This window comes from Elgaria multicarinata, chromosome 2 (genome assembly GCF_023053635.1).
Source record: "Elgaria multicarinata webbii isolate HBS135686 ecotype San Diego chromosome 2, rElgMul1.1.pri, whole genome shotgun sequence".
Taxonomy (NCBI): domain Eukaryota; kingdom Metazoa; phylum Chordata; class Lepidosauria; order Squamata; family Anguidae; genus Elgaria; species Elgaria multicarinata.
Window position 1 is genome coordinate 122,534,111 of NC_086172.1, and position 16,555 is coordinate 122,550,665.

Genomic DNA, 16,555 nt, shown 5'->3' on the forward strand with positions numbered 1-16,555 from the left:
GTCCAGTTCTGGGCTCCACAATTCAAGAAGGATGTAGACAAGCTTGAGCGTGTTCAGAAGAGGGCAACCAGGATGATCAGAGGTCTAGAAACAAAGCCCTATGAAGAGAGACTGAAAGAACTGGGCATGTTTAGCCTGGAGAAGAGAAGATTGAGGGGAGACATGATAGCACTCTTCAAATACTTAAAAGGTTGTCACACAGAGGAGGGCCAGGATCTCTTCTCGATCCTCCCAGAGTGCAGGACACGGAATAACAGGCTGAAGTTAAAGGAAGCCAGATTCCGGCTGGACATCAGGAAAAACTTCCTGACTGTTAGAGCAGTGCGACAATGGAATCAGCTACCTAGGGAGGTTGTGGGCTCTCCCACACTAGAGTCCTTCAAGAGGCAGCTGGACAACCATCTGTCAGGGATGCTTTAGGGTGGATTCCTGCATTGAGCAGGGGGTTGGACTCGATGGCCTTGTAGGCCCCTTCCAACTCTGCTATTCTATGATTCTATGATTCTATGAATGCCCCAGCCAGCTCTGGCTGGGGCATTCTGGGAGATGCAGTCCAACACATCTGGAGCGCCCCAGGTTGAGGAAGGCTGCTCTAAAGACACACCTTTTCCATTTAGACTTTTAAAATGTGCAGTTTTAATGTATTATTTTTCTCAGTTTTTATATTTTTGTTTTTATTGTTCTACAGTTGTTTTAAATTGTTGTGCTTGATGGTTTCTTCTAGTAGATTATGGCCCTGTTCAGAAGACACCTTAAACCATGACTTTAACCATGGTGCTTAAGCCAGAAAGCCGGGCTGTGTTCAGAAGACACATTAAACCACAGCCTTAATTATGGTGAGTAAGGCTTTTTGCCTTAGTCACTGTGGTTAAAGCCGTGGTTTAAGGTGTCTTCTGAACGGGACCAAGGTGGTGTATAATCGCCAAGAGTAGATAAATAGACTGACTGTCTGACTGGAAATGCCTCTGCCTGTTTGTTTTTGTGATTTCACCAGGCATTGTCCACATGCTTCCAAGCCTATCTTGCATTTATAAGGGCTAGAAACATGTGCATTCACCAAAAAAAAGGACAGTAGGATATTGACTTCTGTAGCAAGTTCTGTGCTTGGGCAGCAGTTGCTTGGAACAATGGAATACCCACGGCCTGCTGTTTTCCGAGACACTGGGCAGGTACAATTTGGCTTTCTCCTTTTGGTCCTAGCATAGAGGAACGGATCTCCCTGTGAGTGCACCGCTTTCCCCGCTCCCACAGGTGCAGTTGCCAAGTGCTCCTAAGCGGCAGGGACAGTTAGGTCGTGACTGCAAGTGGCTTCCCAGTTTCAGCATTTCCTTGGAAGTGGTGGAAGCCTCCTAGTCAAGTGCTTGAGCATAGGCACGTCCCTTTTTAGTTTCTCATGAGGAGCACAGCAGGATGAGACTGAGCTCTGTGGTGACTGGCAGCCGTTTATCTTTCAGAGGGATCCCATCGAATGAAGCAGCTGTTGAGCTTTGCTATTGGGGGGCTCCTGGGAAATGTGTTTCTGCACCTGCTCCCTGAGGCCTGGGCCTACACCTGCAGCGCCACCACAGGTAATACCTGAAACTGGACTCACGCCTTGCGATCCCAGACGTTTCCATACAGCTGTGCAGATCACTGCTGGATCCTGCAACTGGGTTTTCTTTGGGGTTTCTCTTTGCTTTCTCAGAAAGGACACCAGGATGCTGGAACTTGTCTGTTCTGCACCTTGGCCCATATTGTGGTTGTCCTCCTTCCGAAGCTATCTTGGAGAATGGTAGGGAATCTGCCTTAGCAGGGAGAAAAAATCCCAAGTGCAACCGGTTTGTGTCTCCCGACCAGCCTTCCCCCAACCTGACGTCCCTCCAGGTGTGTTGGATTACAACCCCCATCATGGCTGGGGAGAATGGGGTTGTAGTCTGACACATCTGGAGGGACGTGGGAGTTGCATCCCAGCACATCCGGAAGGTGCCAGGTTGGGGCAGGCTGGTCCGTAAATGCAAGAAAGAAAACTGGGCAACGGGAGAAAGGCAGCCCGGCCGTCTTTGCTCCTGCGTGGCGTGTCATTGCCTCTGTGTGCTTCAGCTGCCGCCATGGAGAGCTGCTGTGCCATGCAGCCCTATAATTAGCTGCTTGATTAGGAGAAGGGAAGTCTTCTGACCTTGCGGTGCCGCAGAAGAGCCCTTAAGAGCGGCGCCTGGGCTGGTGTTGCTGCCTGCCTTGATTCTGCAAGAATCTTCTTCTCTTCTGGGAAGCGTCTCCATTTCTTCTTGGAGGCCTTCCTCTGGCCTTTGGGTTTCCGTACGGCATCGCTTCGGTTCTCGCTCGCCTCCAGGCAGCCTGAGCAGAGGGCGTGAAGCTGACAACTGCAGCCGGTGGAGTCAAAAGGCACCTTTTGTGTCCTGGGGCTAAGAACAAAGCAGGGTGGAGCACAATGAGCTTTTCCGAGGCACAGCCTTCATGCCTGTTCAGGCAGGCTCTGAATTTGCAGCAGCAAAGCTGCGTGGCTGTAGCCTGAGCAGGATGTCTCTCTCTCTCTCTCTCTCTGGGGCCCCAAATCCCAGTTTTGCTCTCAGACTAAAGCGTACCGGGTCGATAGAGTTCGCACCTCGAACCGCTCCTGCTTGCAGGTTTCAAAACGTTGGTGTTCTGTCACAAGAACTGGATTGGCAGGGGGCCAAATGGGCGAGGGTGTCCCAGGAGAGAAGGATGGGAGAAGCAGTGGGGGAGAGTAGGCGTAGGGAGAGAGAGCTCTGCCTTGTGCAGAAGAAACCCTTTTCCTGGCCATAAAAACACTTTTTAAACTGAAAGCTGAGATTTGCAGGACCTGAACTCCCATACGAGACACTAGATTCTCAGCTTATATATATATTACATTCTGTTCAACTCCTTATAATCCCTGGCACAGTGATGGATTCTCTCACTACAAAAAAATAACAATGCCGTAATTTGACTCTCTTTCAAACACTTGCGTAACTGGTTCTTGGGCACCTTGACAAAAAGGCTGTTGCCTATGACAGCTGTGCTGGCTGAGGGATTCGGTGAGTTGTAGTCCCACACATCTGGAAAACACCAGGTTAGATAAGGCTAGAGGTGTAAAATTTCCAGAAATTTGGAAGCCATAAAAAAAGTCAATTTTCTCTGTTTTGGGGGGAGAAATTGGGGGGGGAATGCAATATTAGCACTTTTTACTGATTGAAAGTCAATTTGTTACTTTAGGAACATAAAATGGAATTACATACAACTTGGTTTGGCATAAAACTATTATATTTGGTCTTTTAAAAGTACAGTGTATTCAAACAGTTATTACAAATTGAATTTACTTTTTTACTTTTTTTACCTTTTTTTTTTTTTGGTAACAAATGGAGCTGTAAGGAACCTCTTTGGTTTTGCCAGTTTATGAGGAGCAGGCAAAACACAATTAAAAAAACAGAAGAAACATCAACATTAGTAACAAATAAAATTATTTATGTCTCTGCTAGTCCTCCACAGTGTCAAGCAGACATAAAGCACCCATTCCCATAAAAAGAACTGAGAAAAAGGTTCAATGAATTTGCATGAAATTTAATCAGACTCATTTTCTGAGCTACAGCTATCACTGTCAGTTTCATTCTCTGCTTCAATGGCAGTGCCCCCTAGAGGCAGAAATGCATCTTGCTCTTGCATTTGAGAGTTGTGGTCTCTGATTGCAACCTTGGACTTGCTTGTCCTTGGTGCACAGAAATTGTAATAATCTGATACTGTACATAGTTTTCAGAAATCATTTGGAGAAGTAAATATCTTAAACATTGTATTCATCATGCTAAAATAAAACATTCCATAATCCATTTTTTCTTTATTTTTTTCTTCTTCAATTTTTCAATTTTTTTTGAAAAAACAAAAAAGGCTTCAAGGAAAAAAAATGGGGAAAAACCCATTTCCCCCCTGAATTTTTCTAGGTTTTTTTCCAGGCCTTCACATCTCTAGGGAAGGCTGCTCTACTGGAACTCAGTTTGCCTTTTGTGCTAATGAACCAATGGCCTGATGTGCATGTAATGGCAATCCAGAGTCTGAGTTGAGTCTGGGTTGTCACTGAAGTGTCGGCTGCCATTATGTGTGAACCCTGTACTATAGTTTAGCAATCTGTTGTTAACCATAAACCAAACAGGAAGAGAACCCATGGTTTGTTGTTGGGTTGGGTTGTTTGTGGTTAACAACCACTAGTGCAAGGTTTGCAAGTAACAACCCACGGTTCAACGACAATCCATTCTCAACCCATACTCTGGGTTGTCATTATGTGTGCACCAGGTCAGTGAGAGGTTCTCTCCAGGGTCAGCTTTCTTCTGTTGTGACTTAAAACTGTAGGAAACAGTCTTGGAGCCCAGGATTTCCAAGGCTCATGGCAGGATTTTTTTTCTTTACCTCTTTCTTTCTTTCTTTCTTTCTTTCTTTCTTTCTTTCTTTCTTTCTTTCCCCTCCCCCACCCCCCACTCCAGGAAGAGGGCAGAGCTTCCAGCAGCAGAAGCTTCTGGGGCTGTGGGTGATCATTGGCTTGCTGACCTTCCTGAGCCTACAAAAGATGTTCCCAGATAGTGAGAAGCAAGGGAGCTCCAGCTTGGTGAGTGGACAATGAAAGTAGCACATGAGCCCGGCATTGGGGCTGGGGTGCTCTTTGATCTCGGAAATGCGGTATGAAACTTTTCTTCCTGTCTCCTCAATAGTGTGAACTAAGCTCAGTGGGTGAGGGCCCAGCTGGGGAAGGGAAGGGCTCGCTCCCCAGCACCCTGCGAGCCGTGCTTGCGAGAGAAGAAAGACCAGGTCCATCATCTGGATTTCTCTTCCCTTCCCCCCTCCTCCCACATGTGTCTGCATTTGGCATCAATTCTGCAAAGTTAGCAATACTTCCTAAAAGCTATTTGCATAATTTACTCAAATTACAAAGTGTGGGTTTTTCAGGATCTTAATCCTGAATTCTGTGTGTGTGTGTGTGTGTGTGTGTGTGTGTGTGTGTGTGTGTGTGAGGAGGGAAGCTGGGAAGCTTGAAATTTGTTTTGCCTTTGCTGAGCCCTGGGCCTCTGATACCACCTGGCGTATGAGCAAAGCAGACCTAGTGCTTGTCTAAGGCACCTGTCTCCCACCCGGTGCCCTCCAGTTGCGTTGGACTGCAACTCCTTTCATTCCCAATGGCCATGCTGGCTGGGGATGCTGGAAGTTTTAGGGCACCACCAACACATCTGGAGGGCACCAGCTCCGGGAAAGCTGACCTAAGGTGCTTCCCTAATTAAATAGTTAATAAGAAGGTATCTGGGGTTCATGTAAATCTTTCAGTGGAGTTAGTTAGTTTCAGTTAGGGCATTATGAAGGGGACGAGAGAAGTCTCTGTTTGATGGACATGGAAAAGGTGCTGCCCCTTCTCCGTGATGCAGGTCGGCGATTCCAAAGCACCTGCCGAAAGGATTCCCAATGGGAGGAACATGCAGGAGGCAACCAGTCCAGTCCAAAGAAAAAGGTTGAGCGCAGCTCAGTGTAATGGCTCTTCTCATTCCCCTCTGCCATCGGCCCGGAAAATCAAGGTAAACCCATTTGCTGGGCGGGCTTGGGAGGGGTCCGTGAGCCAATGGCCACAACGATGGGAACAGCTCTCTAAAGGACATTCTAGGCCTTTCCGAAAGCCAAGGTGACAATAACCAAAAGAAGGATCCTTTCCAAGCTTTTGGGGTGAGCTAGTGGGTGGGCAGGCAGACGAGCAGGGCCTTCGCTGTTCAGTGGATGAATCTGCCATATTGGCTCATCCAGCCCAGTCTGCTCTGACTATTCGTAGCCCCCCAAAGGTGTTTCCCAGCCCAGCTGCCTCCTTTAACTGGAGATGCCATGGACTGGACCGGGGGGGACCTTGGGCATGCGAAGCGAGGGCCCTGCCCCTGGTGTCCAACTCCACCTTCATGGCCCATCTGCTGATTCCTCATCTTTATCTCCCTTCACCTTGACCCTTTCTGTGGACCACCTGTGCCTGGGTCCTGGTCACATTCTCCAAAAGCTGTTTCAGTGTTTAAAAACAACCATCTGTGCAATACTGCTGCCTGCCGACCATGCAACACTTCTGTGCTCTTAAAAACCCGTCGTCTGTTTTTTGGTTCAGGAGAGGAGAGCTTAACACACCCACACCCCACACACCCACACACATCCCCCTGCCAAGGGGCAGGCCCAGTTGCTGCATTTCTTTTGGACAGCTGGCAAGGCACATCTTTTAAGTCTGTGTCTGTTTGCTGAAGCAGGTTACCCCCCTCCCTCCCCTCCACTGGATCATTAGCCAATTCGATAGCCACGGTCCCAGAGGCTGCCACTGAATTTAAAGATGGTTGATTTGCCATATTACATGCCTCATTAATTCGTTTTCACAAATTCAAAATAAACTACCTTGGGGATAAAATTAGCATTCTTCGCTTTGTTTGTGAAAATGGTCTTCCTCTTTGATCTCCTGTGTTGCATTTTTTTGTTACCTTTTGATCACTGGAGCCTGATGTTTTCTTCTCTCCCTGCCCCACCTCATGCCTTCTGCAGATCAGCGGCTACCTCAATCTTTTAGCCAACACAATCGATAATTTCACACACGGCCTAGCAGTGGCAGCCAGCTTCCTGGTTAGCAGAAAGGTAAGTTCCCTTGTCAGGAGACTTGCCTGAGCCTTCCACAACATTCAGATGAAAAAGGCTGTTGTTAAAATTGTCCTGACATCATCCACTCTCTAGCACAGGAGGCCCTCCACATGTTGTTGGACTACAATTCCCATCATCCCTGACCATTGGCCACATGGCATGGGCTGATGGAATTGAATCCAGCAACCTCTGGAGGGCCACCAGTTCCCCAACCCTGTCGGGAACAACTTCAGCTTCATCATATTCTTCCTTAAAACTCAGTACTAAAAGGCTTTTTGTCATGGAAATCTCCGCTATGGGACTCCAGTTACTGTAAGTCCTTTGAGCATTAAAGCTGCACTGATCCCCCATCCAGGGAGCATCAGCATCAATTTAGCTGCATGCCGAAAGGATCAGGAGGACTCTTGCATTGCTGTGCTTGCAGCCCTCTTGGGCTGCCTAGACTGTTCTAACCCCTTTCTGTCACTGGCTGCAGGTTGGGCTGCTGACCACCGTGGCGATCCTTCTGCATGAAATACCCCATGAGGTGAGTGTGGTCTGTCACATGCCTGCTGGGAAGCTGAGCAGAGGCCTTGTCCTGTTTGGGAGGTCAGGACTTTATCGGGAGGAGGGGATCTAGCCTGGGCCTGGGGAGGTCCAGGCTCTAGTCCCCACTCAGCCATGAAGCTCCCTGGGTGACTTTGGGCCAGTCGCTGACTCTCAGCTGGACCTACCTCACAGTACGGGCAAAATGGAGAGGAGGACTGTGTACACCACCTTGGGCTCCTTGGAGGAAAGGCTCGATCTACATGTAACAAATAAATCCTATGTACGTACATACAGCACCAATGATAACGTACTGGAGCTTTGCTGAATGACATCCCCCTTCTCCTGCCAAAGGTTTTACTCACTGAATGTGGACAAGGGGGCAAAGGAGGTGGGAGGGAAGGGATGAATGTGAACACACAGACGTACTCCTCCTTGAGCTTCCTTTCAGCCATGGTGGTGGTCGTGGTGGCACATGGCGAAGGTGTCCCTTTGCCTAGAATCCCTTCCCACCAACCAAAGCCCTTGAGAGAGCTGTTCCCTTTTGTGAGGCTAGAATGTGGGAGTTCTCGCCGTGCTCCTTAACTGGTCTTGTCCCTGTGTTTGCAAACGCCGTAGGTGGCGCTGGTGGGGAAGTGCTTTGGGACCGCTTTCCGGTCTGGTGCCTCACTGCTGAGCTCCGTTTCCCGTGTCTCCATAGATGGGAGATTTTGTCATCCTCCTCCGGGCTGGGTTTGATCGCTGGAGCGCCGCCAAGATGCAACTCTCTACAGCCCTTGGGGGAATTCTAGGCGCTTGCTTTGCCATTTGTGCCCAGTCACCTAAAGGGACAGGTGAGACTCTGGGGGATTGGCACGAGGCCTGAGATCCATCCCTGTTGGGTCTCAGTTTGCCTGAATGTAGTTCTCCTTGGCCACCTCTTGGTCGTTGATGTGCTTCTTGTTGTCTGTGCAGGGGAAACCATAGCCTGGATTCTCCCATTTACCTCTGGGGGATTCTTATACATCGCCTTGGTGAATGTCGTGCCTGATCTCTTAGAGGAGAAGAATCCTTGGTAAGTGTCTCTGCTCTGGCTATTTATGAAGAAAGGTGTCAGCAGTTGAAAAAACAGAGAGTCCCGCAGCACCTCAAACACTCACAAATATATTGTGGCATGAATTTTCCGGGGTCAGCGCCCGCTTCATCGGATACATGCTTTTCAGCTTAGAAAGCAAATTAACTTGTGAAAGCAGAGACAATAAGGAAAGTTGTGTTTTTACTTCAGACAATTACGGAAGAGCAAGATAACTTGATTAGCAGGGATGCAAGAACATTGTTTGCAAAACATAGGAGCCCGTAAGATTTTCTGGGAGCTGTTTTGAAGAGAGGCAGGCAGACAGACCTGACTGCAGGAGTGAAAGGAGGAATCCTCCTTTTGTTGACATCTCATCTTGCCTGAATTAACTGGGATTGATTTGTAACAGCATACAGTGGTACTATGTCTCTAGCAGGAAGCAGGGCCTTCTCTGCCCTGGCAACTTCCTTTTGGAATGCTCTCCCCCAGGAAATCCAGAGGGCGCGTTCCTTGGCGACTTCCAGAAAATAAGCCAAAGCTTTTTAAATTTAATTTTACCAGGTCTCTGGAGGTTGTGGTGTCAGGGTTGTGTCCCACCCACGCACCCCATGCTGCTGATTATCCTTTCCTTAGTGTTTTGTTATTCTGCCTGTTTCTCAATGGCTTAATTGTTTTTACAATATATTATTGTTATAAACCAGGGGTGAGGACAACTTGTGGCCCTCTTGATGCTTTGGCCTAGAACTCCCATCAGCCGACATAGTCAATGGTGAGGGATCATGGGAGTTACAGGGCAAAGAACACCTGGAGGGCCACAAGCTGTCCACCCCTGTTACAAACTGCCTTTAGAGTCCCAAGAAGGATCAAAATAAGCCCCAAATACATATATCTCCTGCCTGATCTTCAGCCCATGCTCTCTTCTTTGTCATTGTCTCCTTCCTCCGCCTAGGAACTCTGTGCAACAAGTCCTCCTCCTGTGTACTGGCATCATTGTCATGGTGCTCCTCTCACTCACTCCGGAATGAGTGACGCCTGCTCAGGCCTCCTGCTGCTGCTTCCCAAAGCTGCCTTCATTCTGAACTGTTACAAAGCAATAAGGGACACCCTTGGATTTGTCTTCGTTGTGTGCCTGTGGACCTGGCTGTTACCATGAGAGGCGAAGAGAGGAAGCCTGGGGTTTTTTTTGGGGGGGGGGGGCGTGAATGCTGGACTCCTTTTCTTGTTTTTCAAGTGTCACAAACCAGGACTGCCAAAGTGTTGAGAAAAGGAAGTGAGTAGCGTTGTGTGTGTTTTTAGGGTTGAGTGTGTGTGTGTTTTTAAAAAAATTATTATTTAAACAAGAAGTTGCAATGAAGAGAGGAACGGCTTTTGGTGGTATGGACAGTGATGCTGACTGGACTTGGGCGGGGGTGTCTGTGCCAGAATTGCTGGGGCAAATCTCCAAATTTGAGGAAAAGGCAAGATGGCAGCAGCTGCACAGAGATGAAAGAGGGATCTTCCATCGCAGGCTCAAAGGCGTAGGAAGAAGTGTTCTGAAACAGATACCTTTTCCATGTTTGTTTTGGGAGCAACCTAGGAAGCTGCCTTTTACCTGGACAGGCTGAATTTGTCCATCTAGCCAGTATTGTTTATTTGGACTGGCTGTGACTCTTCAGGCCTGCTGGTACAGAGGGATCTTTCCCCTCTCTGCACCCAGAGACCCTTTTTCTAAATGGAGACAGCAGGGAATGGACCTGGGACCTTCTGCAGGCAACGTCTGTGTGCTGCCGCTGAGTTTGGCTTCCTCCCCGTAGCTTTCCAGGTCTTCTGGGAGAAGGTCATCTCCTGCTTGATCCTTTCCCTCTTCCCAAGCTGGTAACTTGAAGATCACTTTGGACTGAGCTGGTCCTTCGCTGGGCTCCTTTCGCACATATGCATTATATTGAAATCGGAATTCACATGGGAAACTTTCTCCTTCCTCCACCTTGGGCCCCCAAGGTTGGTCAGGCTACTACTTTCATCATCCCCAGCCAGCTGGGCCAGTAGTCAGAAATGATGGGGGTTGTAGTCCAGCAACATCTAGGGGCCCAAGATACCCCCGAGAGAGATCATCATACCCTACTTCCATCCACAGCAGTGGCACAACTTAAATTGGGAAGGGTTTCTGATCTTTCCTGGCCATAGGGCAGCTTGAAAGCAGCAGGTTCAACCCCTGAGACACGGGTGGGGAACGTGGGGCCTTCCCAATATTGTTGGACTGCAACTCCCATCTGCCCTGGCCAGCATAGCCAGCAGTGAGGGAGGGCGCAAAGCCACAACAGCTGGAGGGCCACATGCTCCCCTTCCCTACAGTAACATATTTAGCTTTCCTTTGGGCTCACTTGGTAGCTACTTGAGGAATGAACTGGGCCTGCCTTCTGCCATGGTGGATAAGAGAAAACCAGTCAGTGGGGAAGGTACAGCGGAGCATACAGAGGCAATATGAGGGGGGAAAGGTATGCTCAACGCTTTGCTAGGAAATTTGGGGGAGAAGAGCAGAAGAGGGGTCAGAAACGTAGGCAGGGATGGGCAACTTGCGGCACTCCAGGTATTTGCCCTACAACTCCCATCAGCCCTTGCCAGTATAGCAAATGGTGAGGGATGCTGTGAGTTGTAGGCTGGAAGATCTGGAGGGCCACAAGTTGCCCAGCCCCAACAGTGGGAAAGGAGAAGAAACTATGAACTCTGCGTGGACATGGAAGCCTCACCTGAACGAAAGGAAGTGTGGCTCAGGGGTGAAGGAACCGGCCCCTCCTTATGCTGGTTTCTAGGAATTTGGCACACTTTCAAGCCATTCTCTTAAGAGCTGCAAAAAGAAAAAAAAAAGGGGGGGGAGTGCGATTCTGTATCCATTTCTTGTAGTTATATGTTGCCGAATGGCACTGTGTAAATCCAGAGCTCTGATAGTTAGTGGGCCTCTGATAGGGAGTCTCCTTGGAATATCTTTGGCAAACCAGTATATTTGTATTAAAAATCAGGGCTGTCACTGGGTTAGAGTGTCCTCTGCCTCTCGACCGCCATCTTTTCAAGTGGTTCTGGGAGCGGATGAGACGAATGGCAACAGGTCCTAGCACTGAAAGTGGCAGAGTTTCAGCCTGCTGCTATTCCTTTAGCCTGGCACAGCAAAAAGAAACGCAGGGCAAGGTAGCTTCAGGCAATGCCGCTGCCTGCATTATCCCCGTGCAGTGGGCCCTGGCATTTTGCCCCAGCATTGCAGGGTAAATGTTTTTTTTTAAAAATAGTCCTAAACAGTCCCTGACTGTGGAGCTGGCCAGCCTCTGCTGTGTGCACGTTCCCTCGGTGCGTGAAACACCTTTTCCTTCCTGACTTGCACCAGTTGCCTGAGCAGCCTCATCCTTTGAATTGACTTGAACGGTCTTGGAATGGGCAATGGCACGCACCAGCCTTTCCCAGCCTGGTACTTTCAGGTGCCCCATTTCCCTTTAAAAACATTCCTGGGGAGGCTCCTGCTGCCCAGTGTAGATCCATCCTTAATTAAACTTGAGGGAGGCTGACCCCATTTATGTGTGTTGCTGTGGCAGGTCTGTCTATGACAAAGTTTGAGAACACCTGCTTGAGAATGTTTCAAGAAGAGGCCAGGAAGGTTCAGGCTGTAATAAGCTCCTGGGTTCCCCGCCCCCATGTATGACACACCTTTAATTCCCAGAGACTGCCATCCTCAGATCCTTTGTTCGAGGAATTCCAATGACGCCTGTGTAGGGCTCTGTGAATTCAGTGCCTGAGACAATTGTGTATTAGCTCTGCTCCATTGCACAAAGATCCCATAGGTCAGCCCCGTGTGCAATGCGCTGAACGTGCATCTGATGTGCTGGCAGTTTGTGGAATGTAAACTGGGCAGAACCATAAATGAGACAAGCACTTAGCTGCAGTCTGCATGAGCAACATCCAGTGTTGGGTCACCATCTCTGCTTAAGGAGGGATGGAGAGCCACTTACACAGCAGATTTCTGTTGCATTACAGTGGGAACAGGGCCTTAAATCTGTGGGAATGAAGACGTTGTGAATTTGGTTTGGTTTGGTGACTTCAGTTGAAGTATGCTTGCCTGTAGCAGCCATTCAGAGGAAAGTTTTGATCACCTCTCCTACAACGCAGCAATGAGTGCAGCTAGTCTGGCTCGTTGACTCTGATCATGATGTATGCTCCTTCTCTGTCCCTCCCTCCCCCTTCTCTCTCTTTGCCCTTGGAAAGTTGCCTTTCCCTAACAGCTGTTCTCAGCTGTTAGGCCTCCAGCTTCAGAAATGGATTGCTCCCAAAAAGACACCCTTCCTCTCTCTGGGATCCGGTGTGGTTAATCATTATTAGGCACTTAGTGACACTCCAAAACTCCACTCCATCACTGTCGGTCTCACTCCTGCGTGGACAGGCTTGCTAGCAAACCTCCTTGGAGGTGGTAAAAGAGCCATGTAGGACACCGTATCTGATACTTTCCGAGACTATTTGTTGCCCTGGTTGGCATTGGTAAGAGCTTTGGTGCACTCCCAGGACAAGTACACAGAAGCTCATGTTATTTGCATCAGAGTTGGGTCTGGCGTAGGCTACAAGCTACAGCAGGAATTCACTGCTCACTGTTCAGGAATGCAAAGTGGGTGACATTGACTCATTAATCTGTGAGTTGTTGACGTTGGCTTGCAGCCCAGGCTGCCTGGACGGAGTTTACAGATCTTGGGAAGCTTCACCTAAAGGGGCCGTTCAAGGGAGGAGGCCTCTGCTGCATTTGGCAACGGCCTCACAGTGTTACACATAGGACCTGGTGGGGAGTGTGGTTAATATCTCCACTGTATTCGTCACTTTAGGAAATGCAGAGAGAATCCTATTTTTCTAGCTTTATTTTGCACTAGCTCTTGTGCATTCTCATTCATCTGTATTGATCTACTTTGCATGGAGGCAATAGAGATGACATTAAAACAACAACAACACAACACGATGAGTGTGGATTCTTATTTATAGGCATGGATGCTTTCCCTTTTTCCTTGTGCTCCAGAGCATTCCTAACTGAAATATGGCACATGATTGAAAGAAGCAGCTCTGCCTTTGGTCTGTAAGGGGAAATAACCTAAAAGGCCAGGTAGTCCAACCCCCTGCTCCAAAGCAGGATCACCCACAACTCAGTACATTTTCACCCTCTCACCCTCTGCAGAGCGAGAATTCACACAGTGCAAAACCAAGTGCAGAATTAGTGCAAAACCAAGTGCAGAATTAGTATATTCTTGGGAAGGTGGGGGAGCCTACTAAGAATTGCTGGATTAGACTAAAATTCCACCTAATCCATTCTCATTGCCTCTGCATCTGGAGGGATTCCCCCCCACCCCCAGGAGGCCTTCATGATCCTCCTCTCCATTTTCTCCTTGCAACAACCCTGTAGGTAGGTAAGAGATAGGTTAGGCTGAGAGTCAGTGACTGGCCCAAAATCACCTAGGGCATAATCCATGCTTAGAAAAACGCCCTTCAGCTCCCAGCTAGTATGTCTAAACATGCATGGGATTGCACCCCTAGTGAGCTTCAAGGCAGAGTGGGGACTGGAACCCATACTCTAAGCACTACACCACTGGCCCACCAACAGGTGACTTCTGGGGCAAGATTTTTCCTCTGTTGTCTCCAGCATCTGATCTTCAGATCTGTACTGCCTCTGAACTTGGAATCTCCATTTAGGGATCAAGGCTTATAGGTCTCTCAACACCTGTCTTTCATGAATTTGCCTAATCTCTCCTCACTTTTTTTTAAAAAATGAACTCCATATAATCCAGTCAGGAGATGAGCCAGAGGAAAATGCAAACATACTCATAGAGGCAGTAGCCAACTAGTCCTCAAATACTCTCCCAATTCCAAATGTGGTCCCCAGATACTCTTTGACTGAGAGGTGAATTCAATCATCCAGACTCCCTAAAAGAATTTGCGGAGAAGCTACCTCCTGTGTTTATTGGTGAAAGAGCTTGACTGGTTTCTGCAAGAATATTAGCCCTGCGATCTTTTCATTTTCATCTTGAGCCCATCAGGCCTATAATGTGAAGCTAGATCATGAGTGGGTGACTTATGGCCTCCAGATGTTTTGGCCTACAACTCCAATCAGCCCTGGTAAGGAATGAAGGGGGTTACTGTCTGTAACTAAGCCTTAGGAGAGATATTTCAATATTTGAAGAGTGGGGGACTGCACAAATGCTGGCAGGGCCAGAGGAAAGGGCAAAGCAGTCTCAGAAAACCCTGGGGGCTGGATTGTGCCCGGGGAGCTGAGGCTTGGCCAGTGGAGGCTGGTGGCCCTGATGTCAGTCGGGTGGTGAATCTGCTCCTGGTTTCAGTCAGAACTCTAAAGGAGCTCTCCAAGGTGCAGGAGTTCCATATAGGTAGTCATAGAAGATAAGATTAATCCCCTTTTAAAAGACAGCTAAGCTAGTGAGCATCACCAGATCTTGTGGCTGTAAATTCTATCAACGAATTATGTACTCTGTAACAGAGTACTTTGTGACCTGAATGCTCCTGCCATTATGAGAGAAGGAGAAAATCTTCCCTTTCCCACCATATCTTGCATAACTTTGTAAACCTCTGTCATTTCCACCCCTTACTCATCTCAACTAAAAAGCCCTACATGTTTGAACCTTTCCTCCTAGGAAAAGTGCTCCAGTTGCCCTGATCATCTGACACAGATAGTTCATCAATCCCATCTGGGGTGGGTGGGATCCCTTTAAAGTCAGGCGTGTTGAATGACTTTTAGCTCAAGGATTGAATTCCACTTCAGAGAAGTGCTTGGAGGCTGCATTCCAGTGCTGGGTGTGTCTTAGGCAAAAAAGGGGGTGGGGCCCAAGGCAAAAATGGAGCAGAGCCAAAATTCCAAAAATACCAGCACATTTTAGCTTAATACTCTTACTGCCAGTAACCAAAACTTAGGAGGGGGCACTTCAACCTTCTAGAACTGGAGAAAAACTTCACAAATTCCAGAAAACCACCAAATGATTGATGGTCAGGGGAAAGGCAGTAAGAGGCACTATGCCTATGTGCACCATTTGCTGGGGAACATGGGTGGGAGGGTGGTGCTGCACCATGTCCTGCTTGTGGGTTCTTGGTCAACAGCTAGTTGGCCACTGTGTGAACAGAGTGCTGGACTAGATGGGCCCTTCTACTGATCCAGCATGTTCTTAAAGGGGATGATACCAGGGAAGGTGTCATGGCCTACTAGGGAACACCACAAGGCTGAATTGGGCTCTGAGTCAGGCTTGTTTTGGCCCTCAGTTCTGAATCCCAGTAATAAGTGAAGCCAAGCCTCAAGACTGACCAGCTTCTAGGATTTTTGAGTACAGTGTACACCTGTTTGACTTGGACAAGTTTTAAGTGTCTGAAACTAAACAAATTGAAGTGTTCTTTCTGCTGGTTTGGTTTTATGTTGGGTAGAGAAGATGGGGCCATAGTCAGGGGCAGCCAAGCACCCCAAAATTTTGTCTGCCCCCTATTTTCTTCTTCAACCAATTAAATTTATTTTGGACATCCTTTGTTTTTCTTCTTATAGGTAAAGGTGCTATTATTTGGGACAGAGTACTATTCCTAATAGTACATACAGCAGAGGGCATACCTGAGATGAAGGAACATTTTGACTTATGTGTACATAGATAGATAGATAGATTTAAAGGGTATGTTGCTCACATTTATAATACCTGTTCTTTCAAACACCTGTTGGTTCAATGATGGACTGGACACTTGGATTCGGTTACTCTTAGACATTCCACACTCAAATTAATCAGTGCATCTCCCCCATGTGAAAATGTTGTCATCTAAAAACTGAGCTATTGGAATGCTGAATTGGATCAGTAGTCTTTTTTCTCCTTATTGAAATTATGCTGTCTTATGCTAAAAGTACTGGGCTATCTTATGCTAAAAGTATCTTATCTTATGTTAATAGTTTTTCTTATGCTAAAAGTGCTAGGAAATCCCCCCCCCCCAACTTTTAGGGTGGCTACAGGCCTGGTGGGAGAGCATCTGCTTGGCCTGCAGCCTTTGCCACCACCAGTTAGAGGATCCTTTTATTAGCAGGGCTAGGGAAGACTGCTCTACCTGAACCCCCAAAGAGCTGCTGCTGCCACCAGTCAGAACAGACAATACTAGCCTGGAAGAACCAATCATCTGCCTCTTTATAAGGTAGCTTCATGTGTCACTATCCATGGAAGCCCTTCTAATTAGGGCAGTGTGGGGTCACTGCCAGGGCTTGAGACACCCTAGAAGTCAGGACCTGCTTTCTGCCCTGACGGTCTCGACATGTCTCCACATGCGGTGTAGCCAGTGCCAGTTATTCCACATGGTGGTGGACCTGCATTCAAAACATGCACA

General features: G+C 48.0%; 1 protein-coding gene and 1 long non-coding RNA gene across 2 annotated transcripts in view; both read left to right on the top strand.

The window, feature by feature from the left end:
• The window catches only part of LOC134392840 (uncharacterized), a 57,627-nt gene extending 44,477 nt beyond the window's left edge, over positions 1-13,150 (top strand). The window contains exon 2 of the long non-coding RNA XR_010025065.1: positions 12,163-13,150. This is a non-coding gene — a long non-coding RNA (uncharacterized LOC134392840). The remainder of the gene's footprint in view (positions 1-12,162) is intronic.
• Positions 1-13,150, top strand: part of SLC39A13 (solute carrier family 39 member 13) — a 28,196-nt gene extending 15,046 nt beyond the window's left edge. Inside the window, exons 3-10 of the mRNA XM_063117525.1 lie at positions 1,455-1,568; positions 4,470-4,591; positions 5,400-5,546; positions 6,535-6,624; positions 7,103-7,153; positions 7,853-7,985; positions 8,107-8,206; positions 9,156-13,150. Of these exons, the coding sequence (XP_062973595.1) occupies positions 1,455-1,568; positions 4,470-4,591; positions 5,400-5,546; positions 6,535-6,624; positions 7,103-7,153; positions 7,853-7,985; positions 8,107-8,206; positions 9,156-9,231 (833 nt within the window). The 3' untranslated portion in view covers positions 9,232-13,150. The remainder of the gene's footprint in view (positions 1-1,454; positions 1,569-4,469; positions 4,592-5,399; positions 5,547-6,534; positions 6,625-7,102; positions 7,154-7,852; positions 7,986-8,106; positions 8,207-9,155) is intronic.
• Positions 13,151-16,555: the final 3,405 nt, after the last annotated feature.